The sequence below is a fragment of the Babylonia areolata genome, chromosome 7 (assembly GCF_041734735.1).
Source record: "Babylonia areolata isolate BAREFJ2019XMU chromosome 7, ASM4173473v1, whole genome shotgun sequence".
Classification (NCBI taxonomy): domain Eukaryota; kingdom Metazoa; phylum Mollusca; class Gastropoda; order Neogastropoda; family Buccinidae; genus Babylonia; species Babylonia areolata.
In genome coordinates, this window is record NC_134882.1 from 25,556,699 (window position 1) to 25,579,198 (window position 22,500).

The following is a 22,500-nucleotide window of genomic DNA, read 5'->3' on the forward strand; positions in this document are numbered from 1 at the left end:
CTCGGCTATTGCGCCCGTTTTTTGTTTGTTTGTTTGCTTGTGTTTTTTTTGTGAGAGATGAGAGATGAGGACTGGCCTCAGCTGCAGTAAGGACGGACCACTTATTTTGTATTGTTTACAGGGTGGAAAAGGCAAGTGGTTTATAGTTCATTATGTTTTGTGTTCCCCGCCAGCTACACGTTCGGTCAGCCGGTGAAGGGCATGGTGGAGCTGCATGTCATGTCGGCCTCCGCACGGCAAGACGTGTGTGGAAATGAACCCCGCCACGTCGAGCTGTCCTTTGATGTAAGCGTACGAACGCTTGCGCGCGCCCGCACGCATGCATTCTCGCTCACACGCACGCACGCAAGCCCCCCCCCCCCCCCCCACCCCCCCCCCCCAACCCCCTCCATACACACACTCATACACACACACATACATGCATGCATACACGCACGCAAGCATATGTATTTGCATGCATACGCACACACACACACATACAACTTGTCAGTGCTTTAAATGTCAATATATACAATGATCTAAATGTCTTCTGAAAAACACCCAAGAACAGAGAAAAAAAAGAACAACTAAACAGAAATTAGCACACAATAAAGTGTAAGATGATAAACCTTGAGAAACTCATTGGAGAAGAATCACAAATAGAAAAACAAAGACTTGACAAAATATGATCTTATGAAATAAAATATGTGCATCATTTTGCCACATTCTCATCAGCTTGTTTTCCCGATAACTAAATCCTAGATTCATCATCTGTTACTAAATCCGATATTCAGAGGGCAGTTCTGCAATTGAAAAACATTTCCAGGAAAAAATGTATAACGAATGAGATGATCAACTCCATATTGCCTCATGCCACAGACATTGTAACAGACCTATTCAACCTAATATAAGAATAGGTATATGTCCAGATATATAGAAAGAAGGAGTTATTGTATCAATATGTAAGAATGAACGCTTCACAAACGCAACGAACTATAGTGAAATAATACAAATACCGTGGAAAGTTATTGTGATAAATAAGTAATGAAAGAATACATTTCCACCCTGACATAATGATTTACTGGCCAAAGAACAAGCTGGTTTCCGGAGAATATTTAGAACCTCAGATCAGATTTTCATTCTATAAAATTTAGCAAATGCAATCTTAAGAAAACAGTAGATTACATTGTTGCTCTCCAAAGGCAGTATATGCCATGAAGTGATGTTTTCCAGAGGGATTAGAAGAAAATGTAACATATACAAAGTATGTACACTCGAGCAACGATTTGCACAAGTCAAATCAATGTATGCTCTCTTACTTTTTTCATTATAAAGAGGGTCTATGTATGTGCATTGCATACCCAATGACCAGCGAAATATCTGTATTGAATGTGAAGTGGTGCGTGCGTGAGCGCATGCATGTACACACACACCAGCCTTTTTCTGTTCTTTTTATTTTTTTGTAACAGAAAATAAGGCGGTTTGAAGTACTTTGTTAGGCTTGTGTGTGTGTGTGTGTGTGTGTGTGTGTGTGTGTGTGTGTGTGAGTGACTAATATACGATGATAATCAAACATGTGAACGTGTATTGATTGTCGGTTCATTGATGTTGTGCACACTTTTTACGACAAAGAGGCGATGAAAGGGACGGGGGAACAGGACTGTGGAGGATGAATGTGGTTTGTTTCGTGGTTTTTTCTGTTTTGGGTGGGTTTGGTTTTTGTTTGTTTGTTTTTGTTTCCCCTGGGTGGTCAGGTTAAACGACAATCACAGTGATCAGTTATCAGTGATTATGACAGCACACTGGGTAAAAGGATAACCGTGGTCAATGTGAGTTGTGTTTGTGAACCAGTCCGTGGAGCAAGAGCTGTAGTGTCAATGCGATGCAGGTCTGTGACAGACCTGGTTTGTGAACTGCACGAAGAACGTGAAGTCAACAGACGCCTGATCATGGGTGGTAACAGTTTCAGAGCAAACACTCACATGCACTCAGCCATGACGACAACCTCTTAGCCCACTGTCTGCAAACTCACGCAACCACGACGAAGAATAAAACGTTAACATGATATCACACATATATATATATATATATATATATATATATATGTGTGTGTGTGTGTGTGTGTGTGTGTGTGTGTGTGTGTGTGTTTGTGTGTGAGTGTGTATGTATATGTGTACGTATATATATATATATATATATATATATATATATATATATATATATATATATATATCAAATAATAGAAAATGTTGCTTCTGTTACTTTACAGTTGTCCCCCGTGGGATGCCGGGGGTCTTACAGTATAAATAGCAATCCCGCCTTCTGGAAATTATTTGCTAGAAATTTCCACTTTTCTGTCACTCTCTTTGTTTCTGCCTTTTTTCTTTCTTCACTGTTGTCTCCTTTGTCTGCCTACCCTGTCCATTCCCCTTTCTTTTTTCAAGCAAGCCTTGACACTTTTTTTTTTCTCTTTTTTTGCAGTCTACGATGTACTATCTGTGCTGTTTTGCTCTGGTGGTAGGTAGTGAGATGTGAACACTGGGATGGGCACCAGCTGCCCATTCTGCAGTGTTATTTGCCTTTTCGGCCTTTTTATGTATTTTTTGTTTGGATTGAAGTATTGTTTTTTTTCCTTTTTACGATTTTTTGTAATCTGGTGATCATAAACTAAGCGGTAAGCTGGCGTCCTCAGTATGGCCCAGTCTTATCTGCCATAAGGAGCGAAATGGTTGGGATACTGTGTCATGAACTGGGTTATGTGGGTTTGTCTTAGTGTTTATGTGTAGATGTGACAGTTTTGTGTTGACGCGGTGGAACACTTGACAGTCCTGATATGGCCATGTGCGGTCGGCTGGACGTTAAGCAACGAGAATAACAAAAAAAGGAAAAAAAAAAACAAAAAACAACTAACCTTACAGTCGTTTCTTCTTTTTCTTCTTTCCACTTAGATTAGAGTTTTTATTTTTATTATTATTTTTTTATATTTATTATTAGTTGTTTTTCTAAAATAGATAAGAGCTTTTTTTTCTTGCTTTTTTTCTTCAATGAACAATAATTTTAATTTGCAACGTATATGTACGTGTGCGTGCTTGTACGTGGGTGCTTATATGTGTGTACCTGTATGTATGCATGTGTATTTGTGTATGCATATTGGTATGTATATGTATGTATGTGTATATGTATGTATATGTATGTATGTGTATATGTATATATATATATATATATATATATATGTGTGTGTGTGTGTGTGTATGTATGCTTATGTGTATGGATAGGTATATATATATATATATATATATATATATATATATATATATATATGTATGTATGTATTGACAAATGTTTATTAACACTCGAATCTCTGTAAAGGTGAACAAAATTGATACTCTTGTTTTGGGGGTTGTTTGGTGTGTTTTGTTTTTTTCCCTCTAAATACATATAATTTTTTGTTGTTGTTGTTGGGGGCGGGGGGGGGGGGGGGGGGTGGGGGGGGGGGGTTGCGTTGTTTTTATACTAGGTTTAATCGGCTCGACACTTGAGGGCTAGCATGTAAGCATGAGGTGCAGGCGCGCACCGATACACACACACGCGCATACAAGAATAAGTACGAAAGTATGTAAAATCAAGGAAGCTAAATTATTACTATAACAATATAGTTGATATTTTGGGCATTAACTTTCCATCCTTTCGTTTTAAAGAAGAGAGTGGGTGCTTCCTTTTCCTCCTTTTTTCTGCTTTTGTGTGTGTGGGTGTGTAGGGTTTTTGTTTTGTTTTTGTTGTTGTTGTTTTATTGTGTGTTTTACTTCGATTGCGAAATCAAGAAGAAAAATACCTACACCATTAATCGTTTGAACGGGATGAAAACTCATAGTAGTTTGCAACTGAAGAGAAAATACAGTGATCATGTAAGCATTTGTAATGAATTTAAAAACATAGTGTACTGCAGCTCGGCAGATGTGATCAGACGGAAAGTCAATATTTTCACTTTTCAGATTTATTTTCGTTTTTTTTTTAATGTCAATTTCTTTTGAAATGTCATGCATGAATGTAACATTTCTATATGTCAAATATATGTTACATGTGAGTATTGTTACACTAAGGGCACTCTTTCGTCAGATATATTCCTAAAGATGAACTCTGAGATGTACAAAAACTGTACTGTCAATACTTCACAGAAACTGATAAACAAGTATTTGAAAAAATAAACACCAATATGAACAGTATCATAATATCATCTGTTAATTGCCAGGGTCTTGGAAATTTCCAAAAGAGAAGAGACGAGTTTCAATACCTTCGAGAGAAACGGTATTCTATTTATTTTTTTTTACAAAATACACACTTTGATAAAAAGTTAGAACGCCAGATTAGATCAGAATGGTGATACGAGTGTGAGTTTGCATGAAACAATACAAAGTCGAGAGGGGTAGCTATTCTATTCAGCAATAACTTTGAATTTAAGATAAGGAAAGTTATTAAGATATTAAAGGTAACTATATTATATTAATGCTTACGACAATGAGAGTAGAGCTTCTGTTAATAAACATATATGGTCCAAATAGGGATGATCCATCATTTTTTTTCACATATAAGTAAGATAATTGAGGTTGCAGACACATCGAGTGTAATAATTGCTAGAGACTGGAACTTGGCTTTAAATCCAAATTTAGACTGTCATAATTATAGAAACGTTAATAATCCAAAAGCCCAAGAAACTGTATTGGAAATGATGAACGATTTTGAACTAGTTATGTGATGTTTGGAGAGAATTAAATCCGGAAGTTCTCAGATATAGCTGGAGAAGAAAAAATCTTCTACAGCAGAGCAGATTAGATTTCTTTCTTTTTTCAGATTCTTTAATCACCAAAGTAAATGATGCGGATATTTTGTATGGATACAGGACCGACCATTCATTGATAAATTTAAAACTTACATTTTAAGTCGAAGAAAACATAAAAGCTATTGGAAATTTAATTCAGCGTTGCTGAAAGACCCTACATATGTAAATGTTATCAATTAAACCATTATTTAGATTAAAGATCAATATTCAGTTCTACCCTATAATAGAGAAAATATCAGTAGTGTCCCTAATGATCAAATACAATTTACAATTTGAGACCAATTGTTCCTTGAGGTTTTACACATGGAAATTAGAGCACAAACTATATCATACAGCATAAGGAAAAAACGAAAAAAGGAATCTGACCGGGAAAAAAAAACAACATATAGAATAATATAACAGTCGTAGAAAATGAACTTCACTTGAATGAATCTGACAAAAAAGTATTGCATGAAAAACAAGAGAAATTGAAAGAGATTAGAAAATCAAAAATGGAAGGCATTATTATTAGATCGAAAGCTCGTTGGATTTCTCAAGGTGAAATAAAAACAAATATTTTTGCTCCCTAGAAGAAAGACATTTTATAAGTAAACAAAAGATGAAGTTGATTACAGATAAAGGGGAAGTTATAACAGAAACTGATGGTATGCTGAAAGAAACCAGAAACTTCTAAAAAGGGGGGTTAGATATTCCGGATATTGTAACATACTTTCAACCATTAAAACTGTCATGATTACGCAAACTTATCGTTCGGACACCAAGGTGGAAACGAATTTTGACAGCCCTGTGTCCTCAAATGGAAATGATGGACAATTATGGTCCAAAACGTTATGCAATCAGCAAACCCAACCCTTTCTGGAGAGATGCTTATACTGCATACACTAACTTTTGTAAAAAAAAATAAATAAATAAAAAAGAAAAAAAAAGTGGAGGTAAGAAAGGGCGAAGAAATATTAGCTGAACCCATATTTTTTTAATGAAAATTTCAGAATTAGCCATAAGGAATTTTTTTTTGTAGGAACTGGGCAGGACAAAATATTTTCTTTGTTAAAGATTTGATTCATGAAAATGGTAAATTCTTAACGTACCAGTCCTTTTCACACAAAAAATATGTGTAGAATTAATTTCATGAAATTTACAAGTTGCATTCATTCGATTAAACATTACATGAATAAGAATAACATTAAGATTGAAAGCAATGTAGCAGAAATCAACACAAAAGCTAAACATCTCCTAATGAGTGTAAGTAAAGGATCCAAACAGTATTACGAAATATTAATGAATGAATTAGAAATATCCAGCATTAAATCATTTACAACATGGGAGGGTAAGCTAAATACACAGTTAGACTGGGAAATAATATTGAACAAGAAAGGCAAGGCCTTCAAGACTCATTTGTGATACACTTTAAAAAAAATCCAAGCTTTTTATGTATTGAGAATAATGCATTTACTGTTATATTTATATTTTTTGTATTCTCTAAACTTGGCACTTTGATCTGATATTCGACCCAACCAAAGATCTATCATTATTATCATTTTTTGTTCAAACAGGAACTTCTTTTGCTAAGCGTGGAAGTTTTATTTATTGCAAACGTTTTGGTGTAGGCAGTAAAACAAGGGAAATCACTCTGCTGGGGAACTTAGTTTGCTTTAAACTGATCTTTCTCATCTTAAACATTACATTTTGAAATTATACTCAATACATAAAAAGCTTGCATTTTTTTTAAAAAGTGCATCACAAGTGAGTCTTGAAGGCCTTGCCTCTCTTGTTTCAAAATGTAATGTTTAAGATGAGAAAGATCAGTTTAAAGCAAATTAACTCCTCTAGCATTACATAGTAATTTCCCTTTTTTTCTATCTGCACCAAAACGTTTGCAAAATAAATAAAGCTTCCATGCTTAGCAAAAGAAGTTCCTGTTTGAGCCAAAAATGATAATAATGACTGCTCTAGCTGTTGGGTCAGAATATCAGATCAAAGTGCCAAGTTTAGAGAATACAAAAAATATAAATATAACAGTAAATGCAGTTTGCATATAATTAGGCTTCATTCTTTATTTTTTTGTGCCCATCCCAGAAGCGCAATATTGTTTTAAACAAGTTGACTGGAAAGAACTGAATTTTTCCTATTTTTATGCCAAATTTGGTGTCAACTGACGAAGTAGTTGCAGAGAAAATGTCAATGTTAAAGTTTACCACGGACACACAGACACACAGACACACACACACACACACACACACACACACACACACACACACACACACACACACACACACACACACACACACACGGACAACCGAACACCGGGTTAAAACATAGACTCACTTTGTTTACACAAGTGAGTCAAAAAGATTTGCAAAATAAACGATATCAAGTTAAAATGGTTTCAAATTAGTATTTGTCATGGAATCCTGGTGACAAGTACTATTCTAAAAAAAACAACAACACCATGGGATTAATGGATAATGATAAATGCAACTTCTGTGGTAGAGAGAAGGACACTGTAAACCATTACCTGTATGACTGCCAGTACTCACTATCGTTTTGGGCAGAATTACAAAATATCAATATAGAAAATTGTCAAAATTGTGCTGACCTAAATTTGAATAATAAGCTCATATTATTTGGAACTGAAGAGAACAGCAGAACTGATGACATATTAGATCTTATCATACTGCTTGGAAAACTATTTATATACAGATGCAGAATAAACAAACTTAGACCTAATACCCAAATGTTCTTGACAGAATTAAAGACTAGATATAAAACTGAAAAACATGCACACCTACTGAACATGCAAAAGCATGAATTTGTTATAAAATAGCTGCCCATACATGAACCTGATAGAACAATGAACTTTGTCAAACTAGTTTCACAATGCATTAGTTAAAGGAAACTGACTTTCTGTTTACCCAATGTTACTTTATTCTGTTATTTATTGTTGATAATTTTATGTCCTTTGTCTTGTGGTGATACAAACTCATTCATCGAGTGTATTACATTGCCTATTTAGATGATGAAAAAGTGCAGCATAGACACTCATATGAAGAAATTCCCTACGTGCATACCAAGAAAGTGCCCCAAGTTTTGTCTTTTTCCCCCAATTTATTCATTTACTTATTGATTCATTTATTTATGGTCACGTTTATTTTTATTTATTTATTTGTGTGTGTGTGTGTGTTTGTTTTTTGTTTGGAACGAAGTGCATATTTAGTACAGTGACAAAACAATTATGTAAAATATGCATTATGTATGCCTATGTTCTTCTGTATACGTCTTTGTCTTGTTACACTTTTTTCCCTGCTATGCATTAACTATTCAAAGAAAAATTCAATGAAAAAAAAATGGAAAAAAGAGGGTCCATCAAGGAAACATACTTAGCCCGATAAAGTCCAGTTGGACTTAATTCACTACACCCACAACTGTTTTACGAAGAGACTCTTTGTGACTGTGTCTTGTAAACCTGCTGCGTTTTGATGACAAATAAAATCTTATTCTGATTCTGATTCTGCATAGCCACCATCCCTCCCTATACACACCCACACCCAAGCAAGCATACATATACACTAAAACACATGCACGCACACACATAAACGCTATTACTTTGCTATCAGATAAGTCCAGCTGGACTTTGTTTGCTACATCTACAACTGTTTTGACAAATATAATCTTATTCAGATTCTGACTCTACATAGCCGTTTACCCCTCCTATACACACACCCAACCAAGCAAACAAACATACACACTTAAACACGTGCACGTAAACACACATAAACGCACCAAAATCAAGAATATTTATTTCATTGACCCATTTTGAGAGGCATGGATAATATTAAGTAACAGACCCACACCCACACAGCACACACACACACACACACACACACACACACACACACGCACGCCCCCCACCCACCCCCCGACCCCCCGACACCCCCCTCCCCACATACACACAGAGGATGAATCACCGGCTTCTCTGTTTTCAGCAATGATGGATGCATGGACCTAACTCATAGCACAACTTCTTTGACTCTGGAATCTAATTTGTAAGCAAAATATTTTGACGCACCCCCCACCACCCCCACCCGAACAAAACAACAACAACAACAAAACCCTGGGCACATGAAAGTTTGGACCTTATGAAAGCTATGGCAAGACGAAAAACTGACTCTGTGCGGGTGTGCATAATTGTGTGTGCGTGCGTGTGCGCGCCTGCATAATTGTGTGTGTGTGTGTGTGTGTGTGTGTGTGTGTCTGTGTCTGTGTGCGTGTGCGTGTGCGTGCGTGCGTGTGTTCTTTCTTTGAATTAATGTCTTTCCATTTAAAGTGACATTAGACGTGTAGTGTGTGTGTGTGTGTGTGTGTGTGTGTGTGTGTGTGTGTGCAGATTGATGGAGAAGCCCAGTTTCATGTGCCCAGAACGGACATTGGTCGTGTAGTCAGCACGTACAGCGGGTCAGAGGTCAAGGTGAGCGGCTGTGTGTGTGTGTGTGTGTGTGTGTGTGTGTGTGTGTGTGTGTGTGTGTGTGTGCGCGCGTGTGATTGTGCAGATTGATGGAGAAGCCCAGTTTCATGTGCCCAGAACGGACATTGGTCGTGTAGTCAGCACGTACAGCGGGTCAGAGGTCAAGGTGAGTGGCTGTGTGTGTGTGTGTGTGTGTGTGTGTGTGTGTGTGTGTGTGTGTGTGTGTGTGTGTGTGTGTGTGTGTGTGTGTTACTGTCAGTCAGCTGGGAGTCGTCTACTGTTATACTAGCACGCTTTCTCTCTCAGTGTCTGTCTCTCTGTTTCTGTCTGTCTGTCTCTTTCTCAAACACTCTCTCTTTCTCTCCCTCTCTCTCTGTCACTCAATCTGTCTGTCTGTCTGTCTCTCTCTCCCGCTTCCTCTTGGTGTCTCTGCTTGTTCGTCTGTCACCTTTCTGTGTCTCTGTCTGCCATGGTTGAAACAAGACATGCTTCTGTTGAAAGGATATTGTTCTAGATGAAAATGTTGCACATCATGATAAAAGCTTCAACTACAAAACGTTTTCAACAACCAGATACAAATGGGACGATGACAACAATGCCACTTTTCATGACCAAATGCAAAGCGACTGTGTGAAGACAATTTTGGATGAACAGTGTCTTTAATTGAATTTGATATCAATCAAACACTTGCTAAATTTAATAACTGTTTCGTATACGCTGGTGACTGCATGAAGAAAACGTATATGTTGTGGTTGAAAAGAGGAAAGCATAGTTCGATCTTGAATGCAAATAGAGTAGAACGCTTTTGCGTCGGCAGCGGCGACAGTTGGGTAAATGCCACCTTGATACTGACAGGTTAGCTTATTGCGAGAAAAGGAAAAGTACAAAGAGCTATTGAAATATATAAAGAAATTGCACAAAGAAAACATTCTGCGTCTTTTAAAAGGTAATTTAAATGACGGAAGAAAGTTCTGGGATACGGTTGGTTTAGTGAGACCACGATCCTCTGTGCAAGGGGCAATAACGAGCAATGAATGGTTTGAACACTTTAATAATGTTTTTAATGTCCCAAACGTAAGTGAAGATCATTGTGGTGATTGTAATGATGATAACAAAAGTAATCACGCTGAAGAACATAATTATCTACCCTAGGTAGATATCCTAATTGTGATTTACTGAATGAGGCGATAACTGCGGACGAAATTCGATCAGCTGTGAGAGAGAGCACTTAAACCCTGATGAAAAGGTGGTGAGCAAGCTGGATTCAGGGAATCACAACATCCTATTTTTGCTATGGTACAAAAACAGCTTGTGAGACACAGAAAACTGTATGTAGCATTTATAGATTTTCGCAAAGCATTTGACACTGTATATTGAGGAAAGTTATGGGCCGTCTTGTGAAGGAATGGGCTGCATGGTAAGATACTGAATGCTTTAAAATCAGTGTTTTCTGTTGTAAATGCAAGAGACGTGTTGGTGGTGATTAAACAGATGCTTTTTGTGCCCACAAGGCCTGAAACAAGGAGAAGTATGTTCACCAGTTTTATTTTCTTTGTTTATAAATGAGTTAACAAAGGTTATGATTGAGTTTGGTAGCCACGGTGTTCAATTAACATCCGATTTGATTCTGATTCTGTCATTTGCTGATGGCATTGTGCTAATATCTGACACTATAATTAGGCTTCAAACATAGTTAAGTATTCTGTCTTCCACAGTAAAAGTCTCGATCTTTTGAATATGGATAAATGCAATGTTATTTTCCGTAATGGTAATTATGCCTTGAGAGAAAAATCTTTTTGATGGGAATGAGCTGAAAATTGTAAATATGTACAGATACCTTGGAATCTTTTTGTCAACAAAAGTTTTGCACACACTATGTCTGACCTTGTCGAAAGGACCAAAACCGGAACGATAGCAATCTTTAGGATGTTGTTCTTTTTTAAGCTCTTTGATTGCCAGATACAGCCAATCTTGAACTATGGGGCTGAAATCTGGGGACTGACACAAAACCAAGCCCAAACAGAAAGAGTTCACTTGTTTGCTCTGAAACGATACATGGGCGTAAACAAAAATCTCCAAAACACTTGATATACGGGAAAACGGGAAGATACTCTTTATACATTCCAACAGGTAAAATGTGTGAAAATCTGGTTACGAATTGTTTAGATGGAAAACAGTAGATATCCAGAGAAAGCTTATGATATGCTTCTGAACCTGCAGTACCAGAATTATATGACTTGGGCATGTAAATTTAGAAATCTTTTATACAAATTTTGGTTTGGAGAGGTTTGGGAATCTCAGGGGGTGGTAACTCGGAAATGTTTCTAACGGCTTTCAAACAGAGACTTATCGACTTTTTTTTTTTTTTTTTTTTTTTTTTTTAAGAAGATTGGCATGCTAGTTTAGAGTCACATACATTCTATGATGTCTCCGTCTCTTACAGGCATTCTTTTTCACTTAGTTGTCATTTACTTCAAATTGCCAACATCAAAATTCGTAGCGTTTTCTTGAGATTCAGAATTGGTATGTCTCGACTGAATTGCCATTTTTCCAGGCTTATCTGTCGGTGTGTTTCCTCACATGGGAGAAGAGGGCGATTCTGGATGCGCAGCACTTCCCACAGGTGGTGCAAGGAAAAACGTCTCCAGAATTTGAGCCCTGCTTCCTTCGCTCACGCTTCTCCTTAATGGCCAGAGTTCTCTTGTTCTCAAACGTCTTTATGCTACTAGAGCACAGCATTCTCCAGCGAGAGCGGTCAAGGGCATCAATTTCACAGGAAGCGATGTCTATGTCACAGGCTTTGAGGTTTGTCTTCAAGGTGTCCTTGAAGCGCTTGCAGGGTCTTTCAAGTTCGCGGTGGCCTTCCTTCAGCTGGCCATACAAGAGCATCTTCGGGATCCTGCTGTCTGTCATGCGGACAACGTGTCTTGTCCGGCGTAGCTGGCACTGGATCAGCAGGCTGTAGATGCTAGGCAGGCCGCTCCTCTCTAGGACCTGGAGATTGGAGACCCTGTCTTGCCACTTTATGTCGAGGATCTTTCGTAGGCATCTCTGGTGAAACTGCTCAAGTTGTTGAATGTGACGGCGATACGTCGTCCATGTTTCACAGCAGTACAACAAGGTGGTCAGCACAACAGCTCTGTAGGTTTTGATTTTGGTTCTGAGCCTGATGCCTTTGTTGTTCCACAGCCTGTTGTTGAGTCTGCCAAAGGTGGAGCTGGCCTTGGCGATGCGCAGCGTCACTTCTGCATCAAGGGCTCCGTTGCTGAATAGGGTGCTGCCCAGGTAGCAAAACTTGTCGACTGACTTGATCTGCCTCATCGGTCTTGATTGCAGGTGGGGGGGAGGCACTGGTGTTCTGTGAGCTAGCTGGTTGGTACATGGACTCGGTCTTGCTGAGGCTGATGGTGAGTCCAAAGCGCCTGTAGGAGGTTGAGAACCTGTCCATAATGAACTGCATGTCCTCATGGGTGTGTGCAGCAAGCGCGCAGTCATAAGCGAAGAGGAACTCTCTCAACAGTGCCTCAAACATCCTGGACCTGGCGTGGAATCGCCGCAAGTTGAAACGTTTGCCACCTGTGCAGAACTGAATGTAGATGCCCCGGTTACAGTCTTGGAAGGCGTTAATCGGCATGGCAGAGAAGAGAATGGAGAACAGTGTGGGTGCCAGGATGCAGCCCTGCTTCACTCCATTTACTACAGGGAACGGATCCGACATGTCAGTATTTTCCTGTACTTTCGCCTGCATGCCATCGTGGAATGACGCAAACAGCTGGATTAGGCGGTCTGGGGAGCCGAACTTTAGGAGGATCTTCCACAGACCACGGCGGTTCCCTGTGTCGAACTTGAAAAATGGATGGTCAAGAGTTAGTTTATCTATCTACAAGTTGTTTTTCTTCTGTTTGATTTTGTTTAATTGTTTTCACAATTATTGTTCAGATTATAACCTCATGTCACTAGAGCTGTACTACTAATGACATTAAATATTTCAGTGTTCAGTGTTCAGTGTTCTCTCTCTCTCTATATATATATAATTATATATATATATATATATATATATGTGTGTGTGTGTGTGTGTCTGTGTCTGTGTGTATGTGTGTCTGTGTGTCTGTGTGTCTGTGTCTGTGTGTATACTACAATTTATTATTTTTTAATCCTCTATTAACCTGGCCTCAATGTTTTTTTTCAATTCGAGTAAAAAATCTATCGAGAAAACCATGTGTTTGTTCTGTTTTGTTCGTATATTCTGTGTTCAGTATTCCAGATTAAAAGGCTGAGCCAGTCATGAACAAAATACATGATTTGTGTTTTCGTGCTGTGTGCACGTGTCAAATGATTGGTATGGGACAAGCCTGAGGTTTCCTTTTGGAGGAAGTGTCTGGGTTTGTTCCAATATACTTTTTATTTACCTATGTGCTGGCTAAATCGGTAGTATAAGCAGCATTGCCTAGAAGTTGTGTACATTGTAAATGGAGAGAGTCACCATTCCTTATTGTTGTTTAATCCTTTATTCTTCAAGCCCCATTCTTCTTTCATTTCCGTCTCTCAACACACTGACCGTGGAAACGAGTTGCTGTGTGTCTGCACAGATCATGATAGGGATCCTGAAGTTTTAACGTGTTCTGGTTTCTCCTCTTCATGGGCTTTGAGGCAGAAAGGCAGAAAACATGCCCGTCGTCTTGTAATTAAAAAAAATTAAAAAAAAAACACTTAGTGATATTTCATGCCTGTTGCATATTTAAGACTGTGATCGTTGTACGTTTGGTTATCGTCAACATTTAGATTTAAGTATTTGTGCCTTTCATGTATACATACTGAATTATTGTGATTTTCGAGCAATTGTTTGTACATTTGACACCGCAAATATTTTCTCTTATTGGTGATGATATTCTCTATTCTGTATCGTGTGTTCCTTTCTGTTTGAGCCGGGTCATGGCACCCTTGCACTTGTCCTTGTCCTGCCCCGTTCACCCCGTCCTGCCCCGTTCACCCCATCCTGCCCCGTTCACCCTGTCATGCCCCGTTCAACCCATCCTGCCCCGTTCACCCTGTCATGTCCTGCCCCGTTCACCCCGTCCTGCCCCGTTCACCCTGTCCTGCCCCGTTCAACCCGTCCTGTCCCGTTCACCCTGTCATGCCCCGTTCACCCCGTCCTGCCCCGTTCACCCCGTCCTGTCCCGTTCACCCTGTCCTGCCCCGTTCACCCCGTCCTTCCCGTCCTGTCCCGTTCACCCCGTCACTTCCCCTTCACCCCGTCCTGTCCCGTTCACCCCGTCCTGTCCCGTTCATCCCGTCCTGTCTTGCCCCGTTCACCCCGTCCTGTCCTGCCCCGTTCACCCTGTCCTGTCCCGTTCACCTCGTCCTGTCCTGCCCCGTTCACCCTGTCCTGTCCCGTTCACCCTGTCCTGTCCTGCCCCGTTCACCCTGTCCTGTCCCGTTCACCCCGTCCTGTCCCGTTCACCCTGTCCTGTCCTGCCCCGTTCACCCTGTCCTGTCCCGTTCACCCTGTCCTGTCCTGCCCCGTTCACCCTGTCCTGTCCCGTTCACCCCGTCCTGTCCTGCCCCGTTCACCCTGTCCTGTCCTGCCCCGTTCACCCCGTCCTGTCCTGCCCCGTTCACCCTGTCATGCCCCGTTCACCCCGTCCTGCCCCGTTCACCCTGTCCTGCCCCGTTCACCCTGTCCTGCCCCGTTCACCCCGTCCTGTCCTGTCCCGTTCACCCCGTCCTTCCCGTTCACCCCGTCCTGTCCTGCCCCGTTCACCCCGTCCTGCCCCGTTCACCCCGTCCTGCCCCGTTCACCCCGTCCTGTCCTGTCCCGTTCACCCCGTCCTGCCCCGTTCACCCTGTCCTGCCCCGTTCACCCCGTCCTGTCCTGCCCCGTTCACCCCGTCCTACCCGTTCACCCCGTCCTGCCCCGTTCACCCCGTCCTGTCCTGCCCCGTTCACCCTGTCATGCCCCGTTCACCCTGTCATGCCCCGTTCATCCCGTCCTGTCCTGCCCCATTCACCCTGTCCTGCTCCGTTCACCCCGTCCTGTCCTGCCCCGTTCACCCCGTCCTTCCCGTTCACCCCGTCCTGTCCTGCCCCGTTCACCCCGTCCTTCCCGTTCACCCCGTCCTGTCCCGTTCATCCCGTCCTGCCCCGTTCACCCCGTCCTGCCCCGTTCACCCCGTCCTGTCCTGCCCCGTTCACCCTGTCCTGCCCCGTTCATCCCGTCCTGTCCTGCCCCATTCACCCTGTCCTGCCCCGTTCACCCCGTCCTGTCCTGCCCCGTTCACCCTGTCCTGTCCCGTTCATCCCGTCTTGTCCCGTTCACCCCGTCCTTCCCGTTCACCCCGTCCTGTCCTGCCCCGTTCACCCCGTCCTTCCCGTTCACCCCGTCCTGCCCCGTTCACCCCGTCCTGCCCCGTTCACCCCGTCCTGCCCCGTTCACCCCGTCCTGTCCTGCCCCGTTCACCCTGTCCTGCCCCGTTCATCCCGTCCTGTCCCGTTCACCCTGTCCTGCCCCGTTCATCCCGTCCTGTCCTGCCCCATTCACCCTGTCCTGTCCCGTTCACCCCGTCCTGTCCTGCCCCGTTCACCCCGTCCTGTCCCGTTCACCCCGTCCTGTCCCGTTCATCCCGTCCTGTCCTGCCCCGTTCACCCCGTCCTGCCCCGTTCAACCCGTCCTGTCCTGGCCCGTTCACCCTGTCCTGCCCCGTTCACCCCGTCCTGTCCTGCCCCGTTCACCCCGTCCTGCCCCGTTCACCCCGTCCTGTCCTGCCCCGTTCACCCCGTCCTGTCCTGCCCCGTTCACCCTGTGCTGTCCTGCCCCGTTCACCCCGTCCTGTCCTGCCCCGGTCACCATGTCCTGCCCCGTTCACCCCGTCCTGTCCCAACATATCTCTGTTACGTCCCGTCCTTCCTGTCTCGTCCGCCCTGTTCTGTCTTGTCCCGTCCCAACCTGCCCCGCCTTGTCTTGCTCCTTTTCGTCCTGTCCTGTCCTGCCCATTCCGTCCCTCCCTGTCCCGCCCTGTCCTGTCTTATCTCTTTCTGCCTTGGAGGAGGAAGGTGGCAGAATGGTTAAGACGCTCAGCTGCCAATACAGAGAGTCCGTGAGGGTGTGGGTTCGAATCCCGCTCTCGCCCTTTCTCCTAAGTTTGACTGGAAAATCAAACTGAGCGTCTAGTCTTTCGGATGAGACGATAAACCGAGGTCCCGTGTGCAGCACGCACTTGGCGCACTGAAAAAGAACCCATGGCAACGAAAGTGTTGTCCTCTGGCGAAATTACGAAAAATGAAATCCACTTTCATAGGTACACAAATATGTAAGCATGCACTCAAGGCCTGACTAAGCGCGTTGGGTTATGCTGCTGGTCAGGCATCTGCTCAACAGATGTGGTGTAGCGTGTATGGATTTGTCCGAACGCAGTGACGCCTCCTTGAGAAAGTGAAAGTGAAAGTCTGCCTTGTCCCGTCCTGCCCATTCCGTACCCCCTGTCATGTTATGTCTTGTCCATCCCTTCCTGTCCCGCCAATCCCGTCCTGTCCACCCCATGCCGTCCCGTCCCTACGCTGCCGTCAGGCCTGACACAGGACTGTTGACGGTGTGAGCTGCAGGTGACGGCCCGGGTGAAGGAGGCCCTGACTGACGTCACTTTGGAGGGCTCAGCGCTGGTCACCTTCCGCTCCACGCCATACAAGGTCCGGATTCTGGACAACACGCCCAGCGTCTTCAAGCCTGGACTGCCTTACACTGTTTTCGTGAGTCCTGCATAGTGTGTGAATGGCGAGCGCGTTGGGTTACGCTGCTTGTTAGGTATATGTCGTGGTGTAACGCATATGGATTTGTCCGAACGTAGTGACGCCTCCTTGAGTAACCGAACAGAACTATGTGGGGGTGGGAGGTGTGGATGTTGGGATGTATTGGGCGTGGGGTGCGTGTTTGTATGTGCGTGTATTTGTGTGTGTGTGTGTGTGTGTGTGTGTGTGTGTGTGTGTGTGTGTGTGCGTGCGTGCGTGTGCGTGTGTGTATGTGTGAAATCAGGTCAGACATGCATTGTTCACACACTGAATGATTTGCCATGGACTATATTACAACATCAAAAGCTTCACAGTTTGCAACGATTGTGTTCAGTTTTAGTTTCAAGGAGCTGTCAAAGCGTATGGACTGATGAAAATACGCCTTACCACATCTGCTTTGAAGACAAAGGAGCATATGCATAACTTTCGCACAAACCTTGCGTGCTGGTACGGCCTTAAATGCCTGTTCAAGATTTGTATAGAACATTAAAAAAAGAGAGGAATGAAATAAACAAGACAAAGAAGTAAGTTGATGCAGTAAAATGTCATAAAATGGAATCATATTTCCTCAGGGTGATGTGTATCATGCGTGGGTACGCATTCCTCTCTCCCTCTTTCTCTCCCTCTCTGTCTCTGTCCCTCTCTCATTCTCTCTCCCTGTCTCTCTCCCTTTCTCTTTTTTCTCTCTCTCTGTCCCTCTCTCTTTCTCTCCCTCTCTGTCTCTCTTTCTCTCTGTCTCTGTCCCTCTCCCCCTCTCTCTATCCCCCCCTCTCTCTGTGTACAGGTGCTGGCCTCCATGGTAGACGACAGTCCGGTGCAGGGAGACAACCACTACGTCACCATGTACGTGGACGCCCACTACACCCTCCCCACCGACAACACCTTCCTCTATGGAGTGCAGGACTTCACCGGATCCTACCCGCTTCCCACCCGCCAAGTCACCCTGCCACCCTCCGGCCTCATCAAGATGGACGTGGACATCCCTGCGAACGCAACCCGCCTGAACATTAAGGTAATGGTGTGGTGGGGATGTCACTTAATTGATACATCATCAGGGTAGACATGCAGGCACTGTTCTGACATCAGGGTAGGAATGTGGGGATGGAGGATGTCTACAGACTGTTCTGACATCAGGGTAGACTTGTGGGCACTGGTGCGTGTGTGTGTGTTTGTGTGTTTGTGTTTGTATGTTAGTGTGGTTTGTGTGTTTGTGTTTGTATGTTAGTGTGGTTTGTGTGTGTGGTGTGCATGTGGGAATGGGAATGAAGGAGCGGGGGTTGGGGGCGAGGGGGGAGTGGTATTCGTGCAAATATACGTACATGTATGTGTGTTGGTGCAGGTGCTGTTCCACAACGTGGTGGACAGCCTGGAGGTGCAGCAGATGTACTCCCCCAGCAACAACTTTCTGCAGCTGACCTTGCTGGACCAGGACCTGCAGGTAGGGGGTGGGGGATCTTGTCGTATCATTTCCTGTTCTATTGTTCCTTGCTGTATTGCATCATTTCCTGTTGTATTGTACCTTACTGTATTGCATTTCCTGTTGTATTGTTCCTTGCTGTATTGCATCATTCCCTGTTGTATTGTTCCTTGCTGTATTGCATCATTTCCTGTTGTATTGTACCTTACTGTATTGCATTTCCTGTTGTATTGTTCCTTACTGTATTGCATCATTTCCTGTTGTATTGTTCCTTGCTGAATTGCATCATTCCCTGTTGTATTTTTCCTTACTGTATTGTATCGTTTCCTGTTGTATTGTTCCTTGCTGCATTGCATCATTTCCTGTTGTATTGTTCCTTACTGCATTGCATTTCCTGTCGTATTGTTCCTTACTGTATTGAATTTCCTGTCGTATTGTTCCTTACTGTATTGCATTTCCTGTTGTATTGTACCTTACTGTATTGTATCGTTTCCTGTTGTATTGTACCTTACTGTATTGCATTTCCTGTTGTATTGTTCCTTGCTGTGTTGTATCGTTTCCTGTTGTATTGTACTGTATTGTGTCGTTTCCTGTTGTATTGTACCTTACTGTATTGTATTTCCTGTTGTATTGTTCCTTACTGTATTGTATCGCTTCCTGTTGTATTGTACCTTACTGCATTGCATTTCCTGTTGTATTGTACCTTACTGTATTGCATTTCCTGTTGTATTGTACCTTACTGTATTGCATTTCCTGTCGAATTGTTCCTTACTGTATTGTATCGTTTCCTGTTGTATTGTACCTTACTGAATTGCATTTCCTGTTGTATTGTACCTTACTGTATTGCATTTCCTGTTGTATTGTACCTTACTGTGTTGCATTTCCTGTTGTATTGTTCCTTACTGTATTGCATTTCCTGTTGTATTGTACCTTACTGTATTGCATTTCCTGTTGTATTGTACCTTACTGTATTGCATTTCCTGTCGTATTGTTCCTTACTGTATTGTATTTCCTGTCGTATTGTTCCTTACTGTATTGCATTTCCTGTTGTATTGTACCTTACTGTATTGTATCGTTTCCTGTTGTATTGTACCTTACTGTATTGCATTTCCTGTTGTATTGTTCCTTGCTGTGTTGTATCGTTTCCTGTTGTATTGTACTGTATTGTGTCGTTTCCTGTTGTATTGTACCTTACTGTATAGCATTTCCTGTTGTATTGTTCCTTACTGTATTGTATCGCTTCCTGTTGTATTGTACCTTACTGCATTGCATTTCCTGTTGTATTGTACCTTACTGTATTGCATTTCCTGTTGTATTGTACCTTACTGTATTGCATTTCCTGTCGAATTGTTCCTTACTGTATTGTATCGTTTCCTGTTGTATTGTACCTTACTGAATTGCATTTCCTGTTGTATTGTACCTTACTGTATTGCATTTCCTGTTGTATTGTACCTTACTGTGTTGCATTTCCTGTTGTATTATTCCATACTGTATTGTATCCATTCCTGTTGTATTGTACCTTACTGTATTGCATTTCCTGTTGTATTGTACCTTACTGTATTGCATTTCCTGTCGAATTGTTCCTTACTGTATTGTATCGTTTCCTGTTGTATTGTACCTTACTGTATTGCATTTCCTGTTGTATTGTGCCTTACTGTATTGCATTTCCTGTCGTATTGTGCCTTACTGTATTGCATTTCCTGTCGTATTGTACCTTACTGTATTGCCTTTTCTGTCGAATTGTTCCTTACTGTATTGTATCGTTTCCTGTTGTATTGTTCCTTGCTGTGTTGTATCGTTTCCTGTTGTATTGTACCTTACTGTATTGTATTTCCTGTTGTATTGTACCTTACTGTATTGTATTTCCTGTTGTATTGTACCTTACTGTATTGCATTTCCTGTTGTATTGTTCCTTGCTGTGTTGTATCGTTTCCTGTTGTATTGTACCTTACTGTATTGTATTTCCTGTTGTATTGTACCTTGCTGTATTGCATTTCCTGTTGTATTGTTCCTTGCTGTATTGTATCGTTTCCTGTTGTATTGTACCTTACTGTATTACATTTCCTGTTGTATTGTACCTTACTGTATTGTATTTCCTGTTGTATTGTTCCTTGCTGTGTTGTATCGTTTCCTGTTGTATTGTTCCTTACTGTATTGCATTTCCTGTTGTATTGTACCTTACTGTATTGTATTTCCTGTTGTATTGTTCCTTGCTGTATTGTATTTCCTGTTGTATTGTTCCTTGCTGTATTGTATCGTTTCCTGTTGTATTGTTCCTTGCTGTATTGTATCGTTTCCTGTTGTATTGTTCCTTGCTGTATTGTATCGTTTCCTGTTGTATTGTACCTTACTGTATTGCATTTCCTGTTGTATTGTTCCTTGCTGTATTGTATCGTTTCCTGTTGTATTGTTCCTTGCTGTATTGTATTTCCTGTTGTATTGTTCCTTGCTGTATTGTATCGTTTCCTGTTGTATTGTACCTTACTATATTGCATTTCCTGTTGTATTGTTCCTTGCTGTATTGTATTTCCTGTTGTATTGTTCCTTGCTGTATTGTATCGTTTCCTGTTGTATTGTTCCTTGCTGTGTTGTATCGTTTCCTGCTGTATTGTACCTTACTGTATTGTATCGTATTACTTTTCTCATTTCTCGTTGTGAGATTAGGTCTGCTTCCCTTCCCGGGGAGAGGGCCTCGCCACAGTGATGCGCTACCCTTTCCCCATTTTGTGTGCCTGAAAATGTTTTTGTTTCACTATCAGAGTGGGTTTTTCTACATAAGTTTGCCAGGGACAACCCTTTTGTTCTCTTTGGTTCTTTTACATGCGCTATGTGTGTTATGTTGTTCACAGGACCACGGTTTGTATTTTCAACCGATAGACTGTGGGGTGGGGTGAAGGCTGTCGCAGTCACGATGATGGTGGTGGTGATTATTGTTGCTATGGCTGCTGTTTCAGTCACTTGTTGTTCATGTCCATTGCCATTCTGTCTCTGTTTCTCTGTCTCTCTCTGCTTCTGTATCTGTCTGTGTCTGTCTCTCTCGCTCAGTGTCCCCACTCGGTTCCTCTTGTCTGTCTCTGTCTGTCTGTCCTCTCCCATTTTTTTACAGTGTGTGTGTGTGTGTGTGTGTGTGTGTGTGTGTGTGTGCCTTTGCGCGCACAAGCGTGTGTGCGTGTGTGTATGAGAGTACGTGTACATGTACCTGCTCATGTGTGTGTTTAGATGTAGTTGTCAGGTCATGTAGGCTGACATCAAAGCTTTCCACGAAAATTGCTTATTTGCCTTGACTGTTAGATATATGATTATGGGTTTTGGAGACAAGTTTCATTTTGTAATAGAATGTCTAGAATTTAATGATGAAAAGAACTGGTTCATTCTTGAATAGTACATGAAACCATAACTTAATTTTTGTCATTTATTCAACGCATAAATGTCACATTTATTTAGAATGTCCTTTATTTCATGTTTGTTTATATATTTGTGTTCGCATCCCTTCGCATGCGAGATTGCACTGAAAATAAATTCTGTTTCATAGAAGACACCCACAACATGAAAATGATATTTTAAAAACCGAGTGTAAGAAGAAGAACAATTCTGGCAAGTAAACACACAAAAGGAAACGCACAGACACACGCACAGACACACACACACACACACACACACACACACACACACACTTACCTACTCACTCACTCACTGATATAACACATACATGCACACATTTTTATACTAGTACTGTGCCATCACCTTCACCATCATTCATGATTGTCGTTGTCATTGCCTCCCTCTTTCTCTTTTTTTTCTCTCTCTTTCGGCTTTCTCTAAACAAAAAAACCAACCCCGATGACACAGGAAATGCTTTTCTGATGAAAATAAGGAGGACTTCCCACGCTTTCTGATACATTGTTAGAGTTAGAGAAAACGAGGGATTACGAGAAATCGTAGGTTCATCATGTTAGTCGCAGTTTTAGCTTTGTTTAGTTACAGGCTTCTCAGTTGTTAATGTTGTGTCTTTGAAAGTTACAT

At 42.0% G+C, this 22,500-nt stretch overlaps 1 protein-coding gene across 1 annotated transcript in view; it reads left to right on the top strand.

Annotated features, from left to right (window-relative positions):
- The window catches only part of LOC143283811 (CD109 antigen-like), a 105,613-nt gene that overhangs the window by 12,815 nt on the left and 70,298 nt on the right, over window positions 1-22,500 (top strand). Inside the window, exons 9-13 of the mRNA XM_076590184.1 lie at window positions 174-285; window positions 9,201-9,281; window positions 16,878-17,021; window positions 17,845-18,072; window positions 18,400-18,498. Coding sequence (XP_076446299.1) covers window positions 174-285; window positions 9,201-9,281; window positions 16,878-17,021; window positions 17,845-18,072; window positions 18,400-18,498 — 664 coding nt within the window. The remainder of the gene's footprint in view (window positions 1-173; window positions 286-9,200; window positions 9,282-16,877; window positions 17,022-17,844; window positions 18,073-18,399; window positions 18,499-22,500) is intronic.